This window comes from Prinia subflava, chromosome 9, assembly GCF_021018805.1.
Source record: "Prinia subflava isolate CZ2003 ecotype Zambia chromosome 9, Cam_Psub_1.2, whole genome shotgun sequence".
Lineage (NCBI taxonomy): Eukaryota > Metazoa > Chordata > Aves > Passeriformes > Cisticolidae > Prinia > Prinia subflava.
In genome coordinates this window covers 21,126,573-21,149,758 of record NC_086255.1, presented here as the reverse complement: position 1 = coordinate 21,149,758, position 23,186 = coordinate 21,126,573, and the positions used below count along the sequence as shown (strand labels likewise).

At 42.2% G+C, this 23,186-nt stretch overlaps 1 protein-coding gene across 5 annotated transcripts in view; it reads left to right on the top strand.

The window, feature by feature from the left end:
- DUSP29 (dual specificity phosphatase 29) overlaps nt 1-23,186 on the top strand; it is a 66,670-nt gene that overhangs the window by 9,517 nt on the left and 33,967 nt on the right. For 3 of the 5 annotated variants that reach the window (XM_063405896.1, XM_063405897.1, XM_063405895.1), the window contains exons 2-3: nt 4,758-4,949; nt 5,616-5,836. In XM_063405896.1, the coding sequence (XP_063261966.1) occupies nt 4,759-4,949; nt 5,616-5,836 (412 nt within the window). In that variant the 5' untranslated portion in view covers nt 4,758. Of the gene's footprint in view, nt 1-4,757; nt 4,973-5,615; nt 5,837-23,186 lie in introns of those variants that run through there. The other 2 variants (XM_063405898.1, XM_063405899.1) reach the window with 2 other exon arrangements.

The following is a 23,186-nucleotide window of genomic DNA, read 5'->3' as shown; positions in this document are numbered from 1 at the left end:
GAGAGGAAAAAAAATCAAATGTTTTTGCTTTGTGCTGCTCAAAGCTGTCCAATACAGAGACTTAGTCTGCTTCTCAACATAGGCCTTGTGTGATCTGTGGAGAGCAAGTCCACCTAATGGATTTTGCCAAGTCCCACCAGGTGGGTGCCTTGCCCTAAGTGCAGAGCTGGGTTACACTTGTGGGTCTGGAAGCCTCTACTAAATTTGGAAATGCTGTTCAGATCACATCCTGTAGCTGGAGATTTTCTTACAAACAGTTGGCTACTCAAATACCTTGTGCATAGACACTGCCTCTGTCTCAGCTTTCAAGGCCAGCCAGCCCTAACTCGGTCACTGCTGTGTTTGATTCATACCATCTATATCTCGTAGTGCTCCTAGCAACTGATAAATTATGACTCCAGTGAGACTATTGGGTTAAATGCTAAGGAAGAAAGAATGATGACAGTAATACTTGTCATTTGTGTGGCGAGGTAGCAACACAAAACCCTCTCTCAAACGTATGTTATCTTGGAGGAACCTTTCCTGGGGATAGGCTTTCTGAGAAATGTTTATGGCTTCTGAATACGTGATAGGCATGAACTTGACACGACCTACTTGGCCAAGCCCTGAGCTTCAGCCTCGTCTTTTACCACCACAAATCAGTCCATTTGAAGTATAGCCAGGATGGCAAGGGATGGCAAGGTTATAGCACATAGGAGCTTGAGAAAGCACAGGATGGAGGCTACTTTCTTCTCAGGATTTAAAGACTCAGAAATATCTTTACTAACGTCATAAGAAAATAGCTAAGTTCTACCCATACAGAAAAGCCACATAGGCTCTGGGGTGGTTAAAATATTTGACATTTGATTGAAATGAGCACATTGACATCTTTATAGTATATGCAGATCCCTCCTTTATCTTGGCATTGGAAAACGCAAGTTAAAGCAGAAGTTGTAAAGGCTTTCTTCTAAATATTCTAGACACAAGAGTTGTTTTTTCCTCCTGACTTACCACAGCATCATACTGCAGCATTTTCTGCTGCTTCCTCTCAGCCTTCATACCATCCTCCTAACTTGATCTCATATCAAGGTAATGTCAAGTTTTCAAATTACACTGACTTTTCATTTTGTTGTTTAATTAAATATCGTGGAATTGTTTCCAAGGACTGAGATACCTGTAAAAAAACTAAAGTGTCTAAGGGCCCTCTCCCCAGCATGGCACTGAATAGCACCAATTACGTTACAGATACTGTAGTCACTGAATTAACTGAAACCCAACCAAAGCATCCACAGTATATGCAGTCTGTAGGGGCATTCCCTGCTGGGCAGAGGGGAATCCTAAGCAGTCATGAAGGAGATACTGTCTGGGACCTCTCACAGGACTACTTTCCTTTCTTCCTGGAGTAGCTGATACATGAGGAACCATTGACCTGGCTGCTCTTGTCACCCAACTGCAGCAAAGCCACTAACTCATCAGTCCAGGGAGGTGGCTACAGGTGCAAGCAGAGATGGTGGCACAAACAGCCTGTGTCATACTCTGGGTCACTCTGCATCATCAGAATGACCTGCTTGGAATAGACCTCTGATTGCTATCCTCCTGCTAGTTGTAATTACGGAAATTCTGTTGCATAGAACAGGTACAATTACAGTTGCAGTACCAGCCAATTCAAAATTAATATAAATATAATGGCAAAATTTCTCATATGTGATTGAATAATTATCATAATACAACTCCAGTAGAGCAAAGATTAAGAATGTTTCATGTCATTATCATTCAGAAACTAGCATTTTAAAATTGTATCATTCCTACAACACACATCTCAGAAACAGATGCACTACAAAAAATCAGTATAGAAGAGTTGAGCTGAGAATCATTAAAAACATTTTTTAAATCAACAGTGATCACATTATTACCTATAATAATTTTCCTTTCACACTAATTTTTTAATCTGTCCATGTTCCTTATAAAACATTACATAAAATTTTAACCATAGCATTATTTTCCTTAAACATATGCATTTCTGTAACAACACTTGCATGTATAAATCTAGTGAGTTAAGATGTTAGACTGATGCCAGAACTGAGTTGTCATTATTCAGAAAAAAAAATTATCTTGTTTTTCTGTCTGTAAATTTTCTATGGAAAGCTATTCTTTTTTTCAGTGCACTCGTTATTCAACATATTAGTTGAATAGTCCTACTGAGGCCTCTCTGCTTTTGAATAATTTGCAGCCTGTTAGTTGCAGTTATTTCACATTTGAAATATGAACTCTAGTGCTTCCTTTTTATTGGATGTAGAGTTTACACAAACTGATGCTATTCTCCAGTTAAAAAAAATGTGACCATAATGAAGGTAAAGTTTTATACATACCATCAGCAATTCACATCTGTGTTTCAACAGGAGAAAAGTCCTTATCTAGAACACAATATCCATGTGAGCACAAGCTGAAAGCCATCTTTTCTGATAATTCTGAAGAAGCAGTCCCATCTTATAAAGACTTTTATTCTACAGCTTTAAATATCCATGTAGCACACAATACCTCCTTTTGGCCAGCATATGCAGTTATGTTCCCTTCTAGAAACAATTCTAACACAACAAAGCAAAACAGTCTTTGAAGGAGCATTTTTCCGTAAGTGCACTAAATGTTACAGTTACCTGCCCAGCTCCTGTGGGGCTTAGGAAAGCAAAGCTGACCACAGCCTTCAGTCCTCTGAGGTAGTAGGAAAATCAAAGTGTTTATACAGTGGAGGGGGCAAGAGAAAGGGATAACAGGCAGTACTGAATAAGAAAGAAACAGAACAGTTTAAAGCAACTTTACAGGGAGTGAGAAGTGCCCTAGAGTGGCCATTAGCCCCATTAGCCACACTGCAAGGAATTAGGTACATCAAAAAAGGGGAACATTTGCTGCAGATACTATGAATTGGGAAGGATCAGGGGAGGCTGTTATTCTTGAACGTACTTAATGAACTGGGAGATGGCCTGGTGGTCATGGCACAGGAAATCCAAGTCCCATTTCTGCTGCTAATCTCCTGTGTGGGACCAGAGAAGTGTCCAAGATACCAGCAGGAGCCAGGCAGAGCTGGCACAGCACTTGGGGTGGCCAGTGTCAAAACAGCAGTCAAAATCAATGGGAAATGCCTGTTCCTGTAGGGAATTCCTCCATGCCTCCTATTGCACAAAGCTATCCAAAATGGGCAAGAACATCTGCTTTTGTTTTCACAGTAAAAGCTGACACTGGAGGAGATACATACATTTGGGAGGGGAGCACATACCACAGTGGAGCTCTTTGTAATGCTCTTGTAACAATACAAGATCATTCTGGGAACATCACTTGGTGAAAACTTACTCTATCCAAGAGGCCAGAGCTGCCAGGAAGGTGGCAGGAGAAAGTGTACTGAAGTGACAGAGGGCTTCTCTTGGCAGCTGGGTGGCAAGGCAGATCACTCCACGTGCCTGGCAGAAGGGTGACTTGTAGGGAACATTCTGTGCCGTAACACTTCCCTCCTTCTTTTATATGGATATTTCGGGAATTAATTCCTCCATTTGCCCTTCAGAAAAGCTCTGTATTAATATGAGGGTGCAGTGACCTCCCACAGCAAGCTAGCCTTCAGATCCTCTTGCTTGGTCTTTGTGCATGCAAAATAAAATTACACCAAACCGTGAACTTAGGGCTAGAGAAAATACCTGGGTGGGAAACTAGGAGAACATTTCACCACAGTTGGTGTTTGAAAAGAAGCAGTCAATGAAGGTGCTTGAACTTCAATACAACCTGTTTGTTAACAATAGGTATGTTCAGCAGAAAGATGCAAGATTTCAGGTTTGCTGTCCTGGACTGTTGTACCCCAAACCACCCCTCAAATCACTTATGTAGGAGACATGCTTCAGGCAGTGCCAGAGCAAGACTTTGACTCACTGACTACAACTGCACCCATATCCTAGCCAGGTGCTTCTGTTTTAAGGCTCATAAGTTGACAGACTTCCTACTATATCTGTAATGCAGATGTTTGCCTCATTTTTAGAACATACAAAAAAAAAAAAAAAGTTTAATATTTTCTTAGAACAGAGCTCTGATAAAAATGTAATTTCTATTCCCCTCTAAAAAATCCTCCCAACAGTTCAAATCTACAGCTAACACTGTAAAGGAACCACTATTTCAAAAGAAATGTACCATATGGAAACAGAGTAATTCCAGAGATAAAGTGATGCCTAAAAAAAGTTTTTCTCCTTGTAACTGAACTTGCTTCAAGATTAGAAATGGGATAGTTCTTGGAGGGAGCAGAGAGGAGAGGAATGCAAATTAAAACAACTAATTAAAAAAATTAGTCAGTGCTCATATAAATGACAGCTGGAATCACTGTAACTCATCCAGATTTTTCTAACATGAATATTTGTCATGAGGACAACTAGTATGTCCAGTAAATACCATTGGAAAGAACCAAACTACTCCTTACAGAGTTTTCTCCATTGAAGTTGACAGCTAATAGCTAACTAGTGAATAAGATTTTGCATTCAGTGAATATGATTCTGTTCACTCCAGATCAGTTTGTTGAGCAAATTAGAAGACAAATCATATTAAGTATATATAAGGAAGCCCTAATTACCTGGTTAAAGGAAAACCTCAGCATACCATGGTAATATACCTTGTTTCTATGCTCTTTGGGTAGATACACTTACACAAGATATTTTCCACAGCATTGCCTCTTCCACAAGGTGAGAGGAAGAAAGGGGCCTGTCAGAAATAGTTCTGGCTGGTGGTGAATGTCTGCTCTCCCCTTCCAGGATGGCCTGGGACTCCTTGTGCAGCCAGGACTTACGGCGGCCGAGGATAAGAAGTGCCTCAAGCCGGCTGCCCGGCAGTGGGAGCAGCGCTGGGACACCATCCCTGGAGGAGCTGCGGCGCCTGCTCTGCACACGCACACACCCCACAGAGCACGTGGATGAAGTCTGGCCAAACCTTTATGTGGGAGACCTGTAAGAGTCAGGAAGGGCTGAAGGTTATTGCAACTCTTCCCCCAAATCTTCCACTCTTTGTTTAAAAGCAGAGAGCTAGGCACTAATTTGGGGACCTCTCACAAAGGTGTAAGTGTTGAACAAGACTGAACTCTGCATAGAGAAAATGCATCCTAACTGACCTCAAAGAATATCCCCCATCTCCTGGTTTCTCGTCCTGCATTAGTGCAGGAGTCACACACTGCCACAGCCCACTGGAGCTGTGGCATTGGTACTTCAGGCAGTCATGCCAAAGCTGCATAAAAAGGATCAAGGTCATTTTCTCCTCACTTTGCCAGATGGCATCAGTTGTCTGAACTGATGAATACTCAGCAGAGATGACTTGGTGAGAAAGTCCTTGAAATCAGAAAACCCTTAGCTTGTGCAGAAATATCTCCACCACCGCCTTTCATCACTTGAGAACCATCTAAACATATGTTTGGGAAAAAAATGAGGGAAATCTAAGAGTTTGTTCCTTAACAAGTCACTTCTGTCTCAAAGCATTTAATAGACACTTTGAACCTGATGAACTTGTCAAATAAATAGCCAGTACCACTTCCTGCTGTTGTAACAAACTCACCATCAGCAGCATGTTCTTCCCTGCGTAGCAGTGCAGCAGGCAAATATAATTCCCCATCTTTCTTCCAGGTACGTCGCTCGTGACAAGGCACAGCTGAGCCGCATGGGCATCTCCCACGTTGTGAACGCCGCTGCCGGGAGATTTCGCATCAACACTGGGCCCAAGTTCTACAGTGACTTGCCTGTGGATTACTATGGAGTAGAGGCAGAGGACAACCCGAACTTCGATCTTAGCGTTCACTTCTATCCAGTTGCTCATTACATCAGAGCAGCACTGAATTCCCCAAGAGGTAACTAGACCATCTGTGCATGTTGCATATCTTCTGCATAGTAGACAAGCAGGGCAAGTTATCAAATATTATTTGACATAAACCAACCCACCTGCATGTGTGTAAGAATGGAAATGCCCAAAGTAGCATCTGAGCTGCCTCCTGAACTCCTAGTGGTAGTTCTCCTGTTTTCCTAAAACAGGGAAGGGTGTGCTGATTCAACTGTAATGCTACTATCTGCGCAAGTCCTACAAACACACAGGGGAAGAACTTGCTAGAAAGCAATTCTATAGAAGGGAGATCAAGCAACACCACTGGCTAGGAATAATGTCATGCTGTTGCTAGAAAAAGTATAACTTTGAAATAGGAAGACAACCCACAAAATCCTCAGAATCACTAAATACATGCCAGATACACCACCAGAGGCTTGGGGCCAATGGGAGATCATTATTACTAAGGACAAGCCTTCACAAAAGCAAGTAATCATTGTGCCACAAAACTGTACAGATACTACTTAAACGTAAGTGATTTAATAAGAGAACAGTTGTAACTCAGTAAACTGTTTTGCTTGCATCCTGGTGAGCTTTAATTGCAATCAGGGTCCTAAAGTACTAACTATCCAGCTTAAATGTATGCATTAGTAGATCTGATCCACACCATACTAGCCAGGAAGGGGAAGCACAGTAACTGCAAATAATGTACCTTCATGCTAGGTACCTGTGTGTTTCTTGCTCTTTGGAGGGCTTGTTCTGTTAGAAAATATTTGCCTTTGTGCAACTTAGGGCTGCATTTAGGGAATTTGGATTTTCACCCATTTTTATTACAGCATATGCTATTTACAATTGAAGTAATTATTGGCAGTGCTCCAGAGAAAGGTAAGATCCAAAATCTATTCATATGTGTGTAAAAGCAAAGTTCCAAATCAATTGACAAAAGACAGAAAACAGCAGATGAATTGTAGAAGCCACAATAGCAAACAAAAGTAGTGCTTTGCAAAATGCATGCTGAAATACCAAGTTATGAATGCAGAATAAGTTACAGCTCAAGGCATATTTATCCCTACTCCCAGGCTTTTAATATTGCTTTACTGAACTCCATATGGAAGCAGAGTTCTGGGAATGGAGACAAGGTGAAATTTAATCATACACTGTCCAGCTGTTGCTGACATTCATCATTTTGAGGAAAGCGCAACAGTTTAGAAAATATATAAACAAGATGTTCTGGAAGCATAATTCCCTGAGATAGAGAAATTTAGCAGCTAAATACCCATGACCTGTGCAGGGATGAGACAGGAATTGTTACTGACATCATTTAGAAGAAGAAAAAAAGTAGTGTTTATTATAAGCAGTGAAATTGAACAACAGCAAAAACATACCAGGTGACAAGAGGGCTGTCCATATTAAATACAGGATGTAACAAGGTACTGCTGTTTGATTAAGTCATTTAAGACTGCTGCTTAACTATTACAAGCAAATTCAACATTTTTTTTTTCTTTAATGGAAATATATTATCCTTTTTACCTAAGAGGACAAGTCAAAGTCAAGACTGTATGAGGCATGAACATATTTAAAACTAAGAATCAAGTACTCATTAGAATTGGGTAAGAACTCGTATTTCCATCCTGCTTGAAAAAAAAAATCGGATGCTTTACACAAGTCCGGAAAACAGCAAAGTCAGAATAGTCAGTCAGTCAGCTGAATAGAATATTTTCTTTGGTGATGTAAGGAGTTTGTTTTTAAGGCAGTTACTTAAAACTCAGGTGCCAAAGTGTAAGCAAAAGGAAGCAAAAGGGTGTGCACTTACTTGTTTCTACTTGGGAGCTGTCCCTGTCACAGTTGTCAATGGCCACAGCCTGACTTCCTTCATTGTCTTTGTTGCAAAAGTTAGAAAATACATATTGCACTACTGTTGCAGCCATGCCACATAAGCATTATTTTATGGTCCCTACTTCCTTGTCTGCCTTTCCGTCAGCACAGCCTGTTTATTTGCCCATATAACAGAGCTGTTTGGGAAGGCTCAGACAAGAGTGAGCAGATGCACAATCTGTCCCCTTCCCTACAAGGAAAAACATGGAGTTGGGAAAGTACTTGCCTTGTTCCTTATGCTCCAGCTCAAAGGACAACACCTTGAATATCAATCTTGACACTTTGCATGGCCACCTGTGCAATTTGCATTTCTCTGGAGTGCAGCTAAACCTAAAGTAAATCAGCAGGGTTTTGTAAAGTCTAACAGAAAGAGGAAGGAAAGAGAACTTGATGAAAACATGTCATGAAAACTATTAAACTAACGCTGTGCTGAGAGAAAGATTCCCAAGTAGAGAGCTTTGCCTTTTATTGACCTCTGAACATGTTTAAAACAGGCAGGTTAAAATCACCCATTAGAATCTTGAAATGGCAAAAAATCATTTCCCTTCCTCCACTTCAGTGGAGTAAATGAAAAGCTAGGCTCCCTCTCTTGTCACCTTCTTATTGGTGGGAGTTATGAAAGCTGCTTAACTTTGGAGAAGAAGATCCTCTTGCTTGATTCTACCGTAGGTGCATCACATACATCAGTCTGACCTCCCACTCTGCAGCAGATGACAGCTCTTACCTGCTCTGACTTGCCACTATTTAAAGCTCTCTGTAGGCTTCTTGCTATTCTCAGCTGTGATGAAACAGATACTGGATTCATCAAGAACTAGGCAGTGGATTGTGCACCTGGCTAAAACCTAACAGGAGATGAGAAAATCGTGGAAGGAGCCCCTAGGGCCCATTAGCCCAGCTGAGCTCTCCTGCTGAGCAGAATAATTCTGCTGGATCCAATGGAGTGAGTGAGTGAGGGCAGCTGGCACATTGACTATGGGTGACAGATCTGGAGCCTCATGTTAAGCCAAATGGAATCCATCCTGCAAGAAATCAAGGGCTAGTTTAGGACATTCAGCTCATTTAATGACGATTAGAAAAAGGACAATAAGTTATTATGTGTTTTAATGACTGATCTTGTTCAACAACATTGAATTTCCCAACTTGAATTTGGCCAACAAAGTTGAATGTGCAAACTTTATCCCTGGTGCAAACCCTTTGATGTTAGTAGAGTTACAGCAGGCATGAGCTGGATAGAATATCCGTAATCCGCTGTTAAAAACCAAGTGTTATTGTTCTGCACAAATCCCAGACAGATGACAGTTATTGTCTGCCTCTGCAAAAAGTAGCTCGAGATGTGTGGTGCAAAATTTCAAATAAGGATTGCAAGATTTAATAATGCCAGAAGCTAAGTGCCCCTACTTCTCCTCAGTTAATCCTGTTATTCCTAAGGGATCCTGTTTCATGCTCAGAGAGAAGGTTGCATCACGGTCCTCTAACGTGAGACCAGTCCAGCTGCTCTTTGCACTGTATGTTAAACCAAATGGGGGTGAGGAAGGCAGTGTTGGAGATGGCAGCTCATCTGTGGTACAGGAGATGTGGTTATAACCTCTTGCCTGCCACACAACAGGAGAACACACAAGTGCCTCTGTGAACGCTGCTTTCTGTGGCTGTGCTCCAGCAGCCACAGAGGAATCCGAGCCCGAGTGCTGGGACACCTCAGCTGCGCCCCGCGAGGGCTGACGGAATGCCTGGAATCGCCCACCGCAGTCAGACTGGAGCAGACTGCTTCAGGCACTGGTCACATGCAGGATGTCACCTGCGGTTCACAGTGTCACTGCACCCATTTGCAGCCACTGCTAAGAGACCAGGGTCTGACCCTGTAAACACAACCAAATAGCAACACAGCTTTTGTTTCTTTACTCAAGTTTAGCATTCCATTTGTTTGCTAAAAATAATCACACAGTAAATTAAAATCTGCTTTCATTAGAGCGATTTTACATTAATTAAATCATTTCACATGACTGATTTATCTGCAACAAACAAGTCATTTTATTGTCATTGTTAAATGTACCAGCATTTATCATAGCCTTTGTTTCACTATGCACAGAGGCTAACAATGTTGGAATACATATTGCACTTTTGAAAGAGATAATATACCTGCATCCTCATGGGAGCAAGTGATTAGAGAACCATGCAGATTAGGACCAAGGTCAGTACTTGGGGCTTGTCCAGGTTTTTGCTGAGACACCTTCTAAAGCACTTTGCTGATACAGGAGAACTCTTCTGAAGTGCAGATAAGCCAGAGAAACAAGGAAGAAAATTCAATGTATTCTTTCTGGACACAGTCTTCTCTCAGAGACAGATGCAAAAAAGTAGAGAGCCAGCCTGTACTAGCAGGAGCCTGGCAATTGCTCTGCTTTCCATGCCTCCAACAAAAACACAACAGGCAATATTTAACAGCAGCATTTATACCTGTGCTCAGCTCAGTCTTCAGTTCAAGACTGTTGGTGGGGCAGAGCATTTTCAAAAGTAGCAGTCCTCATACATTGAAAGGACTCAAACAAGTTTACAAAATTAGATTCAAAACATCGTCTCCTGTCCCCCATACAGTTTATGCAGAAATTTAGACTTAATTTCAAAACGTATAGCAATGCAAAATAAAATCTAACATCAAGGCCATTTCCTTCTGTTTTTTTCTTATTTGTTTTTCTCCCTTATGATGCAGTCCAGACCATAAATTTTTTTTCTTTTAGTTGTAGAGTGCTGGTGGCTCAGAAGTTTTCAGACAAAAAAACCCAAAACCAACCAACCCCCACCAAACAAAAACCCAAAAAGAGTGGTTCTGATTCCAAGAAAAAATTTCAGAACAGTTTGTTCCTTGGCTTCTGTTATTTGGGGCGCACATTTGGGTGACTTTCTGGATTTCCAATTCCTGCCACCCCATTGCAGTTAGGCCTCCTGCAAACTACTGAAGCAAAGATTTTTCAAAAATCTTTTGACCTAGCCCTATTTGCAGTATTTTTCAAGGTGAAATTGTGCTTCTCATTCCTTTATGCTCCTCTGAAGATCTCACACCAATATTTGTATCCCAAATCTGGGGAAGATAATACAGCATACATACCCTACAAGGTTGGTGGGAAGGCTAATGGAAGTGCAGCACATTGAAAAAGTCTGATGGAAATTCAAATTAGCATTATCTTTTAGCAGGGGTACAAAACATTTCTCCATCTGCCCATTAAAAGCAAGACTTCACTTCCAAAAATTTAATGAAGTTAATGGAATTGACAGATAGATGCAATTTAACTTGAATAAGGGCATCAGTATCTCAGTAAATTCCACAAAACTGTATCTGAATGAGAAAACAGAAACAGAAATTCTGCAAATCTGGCCTTACATTGGAAAACCTCTTCCTTCCCCTGAAAGGTTTTGATGCCTGGTCCAAGTCTGCTGTCACCAGAGCTGTTTTTGTCACTTCCTTGGAGACTATATTTGTCCCTTTATTTCTACTGAGGACATGTCTATCTTTAGGGCTGTGCTCGGATTTCTCATGCCAGGATAATGAGAGGTGGCTGTGTCACATACATTGAGGAAATCAACACTTCTCTCAAGCTGCTGGCCAGAGCAGGTTTTCACAACACATGCTCACCCTCTCCAAGCATGTGGCTATGCCATCATCATTAGTCAGAACTAGAATGGTTGCTAAATAAATTCTGTGTCATAAACAAAATGGGATTTAAGATCAAAAACTGTGCACAAAGGACCCAGAATTAACACCTGGGGGGATGGGGGCAATCAGTCTGAGGTTTTTTGTCTGGATCTAGGCTAATCATCCAACAAGGATATTCTTGTCTTGCTCCCTAGTAATAGAGAGATTAAAATGCTGTAAGCACAAACAAAACAAGGAACTCGCCCTGAAAACCTGTCTGTTCTTTCTACCCCTCCTTACATTTTGCAGAGAAGCAGCATCTGAGATAGTCTATTCCATCTCCAAAGGAAACATGTAATATGGGATTGTCATCGCTGATTTTTCATCTTTTCAGGATATAAATTGTACTGCCACTAAATTGCACTTTGTACAATTATACAATGAAGGAACAAGAGACCACATATGTGACAGTCTAAAAAAAATTTTTAAAAGGTAGAAAATACTTTGTTTCAAACTTGTGAAGAACTGTTTGGAAATTTCCATGCTAAAAAGACATTTTCTTCAACTGCCTTAATGGGAGGCTGCCCATTAGGTGGCCAGAAGTTCATATCTGCTTCTAATCACTTGTTACTCTAATAATGCTGAGTTGCTGGGCCACAGTCTCTGTGAGAAAAATAGATCTGACTGTAGCAAAGGACAAGAGAGCTTGCAAATGTTCAGGCATGGTTATAATTGAGTAGAACAGTTATACAGCAATTGAGTTTCACCCTCAATTAAAAATTTCTCATTGATCTTAGCATTTTTGTGAAAGTCGAAGTGTTTTACAATCTATACAAGATGCAAATTTTCAGATTCCAGAATGAGCTCTTTGTTTACATCTAGAGGGAAAGGATCACAAACCTGAATTCTTCCATCTGAGAGCAAAATTTTCCTTTAATTAAAAAACTAACTTTAATTTTAAATAAGATCATTAAAAAATACATCTCCTTCCAATGGGTGAAAGTCACACATTAGAAACCTAGGAGGCAGTTACAATACAGAATTGAGCTTCTTAGGCTGCTTTCATTCGTGATCACAGCAGGAACACCAAAAGCAGAGCAGAGGGAAGGAGGGAGTTGCACTGCTGGATCCCTGGAAGGCTCACTTGTGGCAACAGGGGAAGGACTCATGATGTTACTCTTAATGAACTCCTAACGAAGATGCACACCTTGCACTGAAATCACTGGAAAACTAAAAAGATTTCATAAATTGTCTTCCTACTGGTCACTTAATAAACAGGGGAAAATAGAGGCATTAGGGAAGGACAGTGATTAGTATGGGGTAGGCTATAGAAAGAAACATGCCTAAGAGAGCGGGTGCAAATGCCATATACGAACATCTGTTCTTAACGATAATGCCCATTTTCTTCACACGCTTCCAAAGAAGCCTGGACAGCAGTCAGCACCCTCAGAAAGCACTACTGCCCTAAGCAAAGAAGAAATTAGAGTTTGTGGAAAACTAGGAGTGTTGCTGTGAGCCATCCTGAGCATCGCACTCCTGAAATCCCAGGTTTCCAAGCCCTCTGGTAGTAAGTAACCTGCCAAGGCATTTCCCACAGCATGGCCTTCAAGCATGAACTCTTGAAACTTTGCCAACAAGTACATCACTCCCAAAACCACACATGAGCAAGCAGGAACACAATGGATGGCCGGCTGGATAGGAGGGATAAAGGTGTGCTGTCAGACTGACAGCTACGCTCAAACAAGTGACCATGGATCCTGGAACACAATTATGAATTTTCTGTCCCCAGCCAGTAAAAACCCCATGTTCCCCAACCAGTGGAACCACACCAGGGCTGCTTTGCAGGGCTGCACGCACCTGCTTGCCCATCTCCAGAACCAGCTTCCATCTCTGTTCCAGCACAATAACCCCCACCATGAGGCCTGCTAGCATAATTGCAAATCTCTCTCCTTTTTCCAGGCAAAGTACTGGTTCACTGTGCAATGGGAATCAGTCGGTCTGCAACTCTTGTCCTGGCTTTCTTAATGATCTGTGAAGGTATGTCCCTCACCGCCGCCATTCAGACTGTGCGCTCCCACAGAGGCATCTGCCCCAACTCCGGCTTCCTCCAGCAGCTTCGGGAGTTGGACCTCCAGTTAGGAAGGGGCACAGGCAGAGGAGCAGAGGCCTGCTAGTGCCAAGAAGCTTTGTCTCCTGGCACCAGCCCAAGAGATGCCACCCTCACTGAAGAGTGCAGGGATGCTGCCAGGACTGCTCTGGAGCTGCACTGAGAAACTCTGGGGAAAGGCTGAGCATAAGCAAACTGTTAGGCATGGTATTTTTTGCATAAGCACACTAATTGGTAAGAAAATGAAATAAAGAAGGATTCAAACTGGCAATTTTGCTCACGTGGGCCTGTTTATTTAACTACCTGTTGGGCAGGGCATAGGGAGCAGTTGGGCTTTCATGTAGAATTAAAAGGCAGCACAGTCAACTTGAAAAAATGCTTTTTACTTGCTTATAATTGCATTTATTTGGCAAGAGGGAAAATGACTAAACTAGTAAAATAAAAAGAAGGCATCAAGCTTTTAAGCAAATCTTTAACATTTCACATCCAGCTGGCTTAGGGTGAGACTGCAGGTTTTGCAAGCTGACATGGTCCTTTGGTCTGACGTGGTGTCACTAGTCAGGATCCAATTCAGACCATGGGCTCCCTCTATTACAAGCCATGGAGGCTCTTGCTGGATCTTCATAAATTCTTTTTGCTTCAAATCTATGGCAAATACTCAGAACTTAAGGACCATGAAATCCTCAGGAGCCAGCTCTGGAGCTCTGAAGCGGATGCTGCACCTTGGGGCCCAGCTGTTGACAGCCTCTCTGCTGGTCGGAGAGAGGAAGGTGTCCCCTTGCACACATGGAGCAAGGAGCATGCCCAGGGCACACTGCCCACTGGCACACTGCAGGGCAAGGCAGTGCCAGACAGAAATGTCCTCCTCTTAGCTTGCAACTCAACACTCAAAATCACATTCACCAAATTTCCTCGTTTTAATGGAAAGTCAGAACCTAGTGTCGTCATGTCAGAACAAAAATGAGCAATGCCTCTAACAAATCCAAAGCAGCAGCTCTGCATTTCAATTACTCTTTTACGCCCAATTGGCCACATTTAATCTTGTGAAGAACTCAAAGCAGATATTTGCTTCAGTGCAATTACTGCCACATACAGAACATTGGCAAATGCAAACAATATAGAATTTCCACTTGACGGCAGATTAATTTGGTGTGATGTTTTCCCTCGAGAAGTTTTAAAGGCTCTCAGTTCTGAAAGTACCCTGCAGTTTGTATTTATAGCACCATGGATGTTGAATAGAAAGAGGGAAGCATATACTTCTGAACTGAAGTTTCTTTTACCTCCATACATTAAAAATATTAACTGAGCATAGCACACCTTTGCTGCATTTCTCATAATGCAATATGGAAACATGATTTCCCTGCAGAGTCTATAGAAGAATTCAGGTGGTGTTTCCACTTTCATAAACATATTAAGTAAAGCATAGCAATGCTGCAGACTAATTTCCTGTCAGGGAACAGAGGCACAGGTCTTCCCTCCAGAAAGGGTCCCATCCTTTGAGACTGGAGTAAGCAGTAAGAAGCGAGGTCATAGCTAATGATGGAAAAAATCAGTGAGGTTATAGTTTTCACAGGCCCCTTATTGCTTGCCACAGCAAGGAGATTAGATTTCAGTAAGCATGGTGACTGAACCACTCCTGGCACTTGGGTCTCTCTCTCTCCTCCCACCTTGGTCTGTCTGGGGATTCTTTTTTATTGCAGACCATGCTGAAGCTGTTTTGTGAGTGGTATTTTCAGTTGCCTTCCTAACCACTCCCTTCAAGCCTCTGTAATTTGACCCATGCCAAGCCCTACATTAAAGCACAAGGGGTGTATGAAACACAACAGTCCAAAATCTCCATGCATTGAGCCCATCAGGACAGGTCATAATTTCCAGTGAGCTGCACATCTGGAAACATACGTGGTTGCAGGGCAGAACTTAAAGTGAACAACTTGTGAGATTGACTGAACCTAAAGTTACCCCAGCTGAGGCCTGTTGGCCCTTGTGTGACTATTTTAGCCAGCCAGGGCAGTCCATGGATTTCCCTGCCTTCCATGACTTGCAGCTGGGATCAATACATGTGTCTGGAGCTGCAGCATGCCAGGTAAGCTAGGGCACTGGCAGAGCAGGTCTTCTGGCTCTTGTCACCATTACAGGTGTACAGTAGAAGCTTCCTCTTTGACATGGGAAAAAGCCCGACTAAACAATAAAAACAAGAGCTCAAAAAGACCCAAAGAGAATAATCCAACTCAGGACAAAAAAAAATCCTTTTCTAGAAGTGCCTGAGCTATTCTGAGTGCTTTGCATTGCTGTGAAGTACAGACAGTGAGAGGCAGGTCCCCCATCTCCTTCCAGGTTTTCCACCCTTCAGGAGACAATGTTCCTGAGCCCACCATTAGTTCCCCTCTCTGCAAGGGCTGCAGCAGCTTAGAGGTGGCCTGGCAGGGGCAGGCTCCATATTGATGACAATTAATTAAGTCCTAACCTCTGAGCTACATATCCTGCCCACTGAGGCTTATTGCTCCTGTGCTTAGTAAAACAAAAACCTCTTATAATTGCAGCTGAAATCAAGGCAGAATGAAAACAATATTGAGGGTGGTTCCAGATAAATCTTGTGGTATAATTTCAAGATCCAGAGTTATATACCACCAGCTCAGCCTGAGAAATGAGGAATAACTTCTTTCCCCCGCAGCCACCCTTGCTAACATGAGGTGTTTAGTCCTGGCTGCAGCTATCCATTTCAGTGCTGCCGAGTCAGCTGAAAGGAGCCCCACTCAGCCCTGCAGGTTTGGCGCCTCTGTGGCACATAGGCAGTGCCCTGGTTAAACATTTCCTGTCCAAGCCACATCAGTGAGGCCACAGGCAGGGTGGAAGCAGTTGGAACAGCAGAGATGTTAATGGGCAGAGTGGCAGTGACACCACTACCATTTCCATGAACACCCTTACCTGGTGCAGAGCAAATGCTTAGTTTATTTATGAATACCTGTCCATTCTGTCCTGTTGAAGGAGGACTCTTGAGCACCGTGGTGGAGCTGGTATATCTCCCTGACAAAAACCCTGCCAGGAAGGATGAGTGCCTTAGCCCCTTTTTGCAGACAAGACACCTGAAATTTGCCTGAGCTGCCGCAGGATGTTTGGGGAAAAGCACAAGAGGATTGCTCTCCAACCTCCAAAACTGGCACAAAAACATGAGAGGAGTTTTCTCACGTTATCTTGCCTTCACTAAATTTTCCTCTCCAACTTTCAGCAGTGATACAGAGAGTATTGCCATGGGCATGTCTGCACAGTGTTATTTATCCTTTGGATTTGCGCTTAGTGTTTTATTTGTAAAAGGAAAATGAGACCATAAATCTGCTGTGCAAGGAGCCAAGGGAAAAGAGGACAGAGATTTTCAACAAGTTTCATGCAAAGAGATGATGCCAAGGACAGGTTTCCTATGGAAAGAAATGCCAGCCAGGATATTGTTCAGATACTCACCATGTGTAGTGGCAACAGCTGAGAGTGTCAGCCTTTCTCTCGCAGGTGCGCTGATTCATTCCTGCTTGCACCGGTAGCTTTGGAGTTGCTGCAGCAAGGATGGCTCTCCTGTGGGAACATCTTCATCCATAGCTTTTGCTTCTAGCACACACCAGGCCACTCTTTGGGTACAGCATCCTAAATAACCCCACATGCCTGTAAACAAGGGTGGAGGGAAGCAGTCTCGGGCATACCCTGGTTCTGCATTACACTGCCCTGTTCAAAGTTAGCCCATGGCTCTGATTCCGTTTTAACCTGGGCACTGCCCACCAAGCCCAGGCACCATTCTCCTGCATAGCCCTGATGCCTAGACCAGATCTGCCCAGCTCCTGACAGCCCCACCAGAATTGCAGAGTACTGTCAAGCCTAGTTGCCAGACTTGATCCTCCTCCCATTGTCTTTTGTCCTGTATTTTTCTGATAACAAGGCTGTGTGTTGCTGTGAAAAGGGGCTTCAAAACAGCTTGTGCTTTGCAAATTTACTTCGTAGTCTAAGGTTCAAACAGTATGTGCAGCTCCTGAAGCCAAGTCAAACAGGAATCTAGTGCCTATGGGATTTTCAACATTTAAGTTTTCTTTAGGCTACAATTATTTTGCTTAGAAATGAGACCCTTGATCTGTTGCAGGAGGCTGCAGTTTAATAAAGTCAAACAGTTTGCTCTTTGCAATGTACTATTTGCAGTGCAAGTATCATTGAGTTACACTGCTCCCCCTCACCACTGCCTCCTGGAACCTCGACTGTTTATATACAGAAAGCACTCTCAGGAAGCACTCCTAAAAATACCCAGCAATGTTAGCTGAGGATCTGGCTCTGTCTCTCCTCCGCTTGCTTCTGCCTCCATAACATCTTTCCATCATCTTGATGCTCAACAACCCCAGCTGTTCAAGCAAACTTTTCCCTGCCTCATTCTCTAAAAAATTATCCTTTTTCTTCCTCCTCTGCCAGTAGCTATTCTCCACCCTGCCATAGAGCAGTTTCTGTAATGTTGCCATATCATGTCTTATCTAGAGTTTTCTCATTTGATTACTAAATTAAAGTGAAGTCCATGACAGCTTCCCCAAATCTTTGAGTTCTGCCCATGTTTCAGACAGTAAGGTGGCAGCAAGTAAGGAAGATAACAGTACCTGAAAAAGAATAACATCTTTTAGTTTACTCTGTAAAGGGGGCATCTGAATACTGCAAAACAAGATGCGGTATTCTCCACTGCAGGAGACCACTCTCAGGGAAGTTACTCTGAAGGCAAAGGCATCTCCCAATGGAAATACCATTGCAAATAAAAATATTTTCACAATAGTACAAATAGAAAATCTGCATAAGCAAGTCCAGCCAGCTGATAAAAACATCCATTCTTAAACATCAAATTCAAAAGCAAGACTGGGATTCTGCTCACACTTCTGATCTGTGAGTTGCTCAAGATGCGGGCAGAGCCTGCCCTCACACAAAATGTTACTTGTCAAGGAATGGGGTCCTCTGATTGCTGCAGACTGGTCCTGCTTGTTGCCAGTCATCTTCATGACCACTAAGATCTTCTGACACATGAAGCAGATATCCAGCACAGACCAAGTTCATAGCAGCACGAAGGATATTTGATGCTTCTGTCTGTCCACACATCAGCCACTGAGTTGAATGTTTCCCTTCTGTAGGTGTTCAGCAGACAGACAGTAAAAATGAAAGCTCAATAATTCTGCTGTTGTAGTAGATAAGATCTAGTGTGGTTATTCCCAGTGTAAAAAACTTCTGACAGCTGCTGTTCTACAAACCCCTTCTTTAGGAAAACAAAGCGTCTAATTCCTCCTAATTCAATAACAACTATAATTCATCAATTCATCTAATATTAAATATTAAAAAATGAAATATTCACAACCATTTACAATCAAAATGATCCATAAAAGCCCTTAAGATTGCTTTTGGAAGATCAACAGCTCTTCAACAAAAATTCCCAAGAAGCACAGAACTGTAAGAAGTGAGACACTGAAAATTTTTGCATCAACATCATTTAGGTTGCTTACAATGAATAAATAAATAAATCAGTTCTTTGCAAAATCCCCACCCAGCATTGGAAAACCCTCAGCCAGTGAAGAGTAAGCAAGGAATTATTTGCTCAGCTCTGGTGACAATTGGCTGTTACTAGAGTTATTCTGACACATTGTTTTCAAGAACATCTGTTTCCACTCCGACTCCTTTAACTTTCAGATGTGAAAAACAAAAGCTCATTTTCAAGCCACATCTCCCATCTCCAGTTGGCAACAGTTGCATGATTATGAAGTTATTGTTGTGCTGGATGATCTGTTTGTCAGTTTATATTTTTCTATCATATCTATTTTTAGCTATTCATTAGTATTTCTTGGAACCTCTCCTATAAATCTTAAACATTTATAGCACATCTCGACAATTCATCAAATGGAGCCAACCTCCAAGGAAAGGAAACCCAAACCACTTCCCCTGCTCAGCTGAATGAGATTCAGATCCTTGTCTTTTAAACTTGAAACTCAACATTTTCCCATCTGCTCTTTATACACAACAGCCCTTTTGCTCTGCATCAGTATTTTTTTCTCCATTCATAACTTTTTACTTCCCTCCAGAGGTTTCCTGATGCTTTTAGTCTGCTGGACTCATAGAAAACTTGGATTTTGGAGGGTTTCTCCCCCCACACTCCATTGAAGGGGAAAAATAATCATTCAGCAATGAATGGCCACTTTTCATTGCTCATTCACAAGAGAGACACAGCAGGATCCCAGGGCTGGACTCAGACAATTTTCTTTGCTATTCTCACTAAAGGGAAAAACATTTTATCAGAGACTATTCAAACTAAGAATATTTGGAGGATTAAATTTACTTTTTGTTCTATTCATTGCCTTGCATTTCCAGTCCTCTGTGTGTGTATGTGCAACTATCAAAAAGTTGCACAATTTTTGTGGCTATGGCCATGCTTGGAGGTAGCAGTACATGTGACTTGGCTAGGTCACCCATGCAGAGAACATTTCTAAAGGGTTCAATCTATCATGGCCAACAAGATGATTTAAAGAAATAATAACCAGATGATGTTCCCTGGCCAAGGGTTTTGCAGAAGGAAAATCTGCACTGATGAAGACCCAGCCTCTTCAGGCAGGCAGGACTTGGCTGCAGGGGGAGGCTACAGCCCAGCTCCTGGATCCCAGGACCAAACACCATCACAGGCCAGGGGAGACTGCTCCCCTCCCTCCTCAGTTGTCCTAGGGAAGTCCCAGCCTTGCACACCCTGCTCAGGTGAAGGCTGAGAGCAGATTTTTCACATGCAACTGCTAAGTGACTGCGTGTAATTAGCTGATACCTGACTAGAATATACAACTGATTAAAAATCAGTGACCGTCTTTTTAATTTCCTACATATTTGAATTAATCAAATGAGACATAATATAACAAGAAATGAAAATTGTACCAAGGAAAACAGTTCTGACATGTTACTCCCAGAGTGCTTTTAATTTAAACAGCTCACGTGATCAGGCCGAATAGCAGGATGTGGCTCTTCAGGGCGGTAGGGAGCGCTTGGGAGAAGTCAGCAACACAAAAGAGCATTTAGATTTAAAACCAAAATTGTTTTCTGTCAATTCACACATTCTTCAGTTCACCTGATGTCTTTTCCTACTGTCAATTTTTTGGAAGAAGAAAAATAGTTTATACTCAGTTCTACCTGCATGTGGTTACATGCTGGTTTTATAATCACTATCAACCTCCAGCAAGCCCTCCAAGTTTCTAATCCAGCCTGCTTTACCAGCAGGCGTATGTCAACTTCACAGCATCTCTGCTATCCCACTTCCTTTTGGTCAGATGTCAAGTACCAATGCCATAGCAAAATGACTGGTCTAGCCATCCAAAAGCATTTTAACAGACAGATACTAATACATGTTTCTCAGGTTCATCATCCAGCCATCCTAATGCTCAGAAATGCTTGCCTGCCAATAAAGGTACTGGTCTGCTAAAAAGAAAGAAAGAAAGAAATTTTGGGGTACTTGGAAAAAAAATCCCAAAAAATCTACATATTCCAGTAATTTTCCCATGCAATATATTGGCAGAGCACTTCTGGAACTCTGTGATTATACTGGCAGAAAATTGCACCACAGAATATCAACTTACAATGTAGAACTTGTATTTTGAAAAGAAAAAGGCAAACTGTGCAGGCAGAATGATTCAGAGATAAGAGATTACAGCAGCAAACCCAAGCAAGTCAAAGAAAGCACCATCATATCAGCATCCCCTTCCCACTCAAATCACTCTTTCTGTGAAAAGAAGTATGCCAAATCCTTTTAATTCTTTCAAATTAAAACAACAAGATTAAACTGAAGATTGACACAAACTACAAGGTTCAAATCCTTTCCAGATTTCCCTTAGCACTAGCCATTTACAGCTCTGGCTTCTTAAAAATTTATTATGGTAATAGCAGCCTTGGATCCAGAGTCTCAGCTAGACTCAGACACATGCAAATGATCCCTGTATCTACCTAAGCAGAACTGAATTTCTGCCAGCTCCAGATGTTTAGAACTCTTGTATCACACACATATATACTCTTTCCCATTGTGAGAATGTTTTTATAAAGCAGAGGATTTTATTATTTGTCTTAAAGTTCATTGTTTTCATTATTTTCTTGACAAGGGCAATAAACTTAGATTCCTCCTCCTCTTCCCTGTCAAGGAAAGCTGAGATTCTCTGGTAGATTTAGGAGTATGTACCATGTTACAAGTCACAGAAAAAAAGGCTACAAGAGTCGAGTCCTGCCACCTGGCACACCATGTCCTAGGGCTAAAGCAGCTGGGAGCACATGCTGTTTCATTGACTTGGCTATGCCTCATAATGAGCAGTGCCAGGGAAGGATGTATACATACATATATATTACAGCATCATCAACATCCATGACATTGAGACATTTGAGAAATCTTTTTGTTTACCAGCGCCTCCAGTCTCTACTCTGTCAGCTCTGGGAAGGAGCAATCCTCTGTGAGCCGTCGGTCACACTAAGTTCCCTACTCAAACCAAGATGATTCCCACCAGAAAATGGAAATTTGACCAGGCCCTGTGTTATCACATCCAAACTGATGGAACAAATCTGTGTTTCAGTTTGAAGGGGATTGTTTCCTAACAGAGCCATAGCCGATCAATTATTTTTTTTTAAACATGTGGAAAGACTGTACAATAATACGATTTATTCAAGGCTTTAGTCTTCCGAAGGCAGATTTAGCTACATTAGCCCATAAGATGGATGAATTGCCCAATTTTGGAGCTATCCTTTTAGCAGTGTTGTTTATACACACTCTCATGAGTGTGCGGCTGCAAAAGCAGAAAGTTTCATGTCACTAAAAGGTAAAGGTTGTAAGATGAACCACTGCATAGTCCAAAGGAACTCATCTGTAACAATGAAAACATCGTTATTTGGTTTAGTAATTAATGGTATAAATATTCCATAGCATCAGAAAACATAACTCAGAAAACACTTGCAATCACAGTTCACACTAGCAAGATGCAAGAGCTTGGCCCCCAACACCACGGAGACCATGAGCTCAGAGCAGGGGCAGGACCCAGTGTGTGCTGAGCCATCCCTCCGTGTCTGCCTCGAGAGCCTCCTCAGGTGCTCCTGCTCACCCCAACAGCCCTCAGCACAGAAACAACAGTCACACAAATGAAGCAGGAGCAAGAGAGAGGCAGGAGAAGGGGGCAGGGCATAGTGGGGACCACAGGACCCCTGAGTCACTCCCGTGAGTCACAGCTCATCTTCTCCAAAGGAGGCTGAATTCCCACCAGAGCACTGGTGGGAGATACTTTGCCCAGATTGTTTTTTACAAACATTAATAGAGACTTGATGTTTTCACTGTGCTGTCATGGCTGCCCAAAGGATTTAGAGTTCAGGCTGAAAACTTTCAGTAATTTCTGCCACAGCAGCATAGCAGGGCTCTGGAGACACTGATGGTATTTATAGCAGCCTGAAAATTGTACCTCTTCTCACCAGCTGAACCAGTTCCCTGAGCTGACTGCTACAGCTAATTGAGAGAAGACTGTCATGTACCATCAGCTAAATTTACTGCTGGTCCTCATGACTGGGTTGTGCTGACTGCATTGTGACCAGCAGTGTCTAAAGGGAGGTCATCTTCATTTTTACATTTTCTCTCTAAGAACAAGAGTTCCTTCTGTATCTGCACTGCTAGGTTTCTATTTATAGGCTTGAACCCTGTGATGTAATCTTCCTTTTTGTTTCCAAGGATACAATATTTGATGTACTCTACTTTCAAGTTTTTCTTCCTTTAGGTTTTCT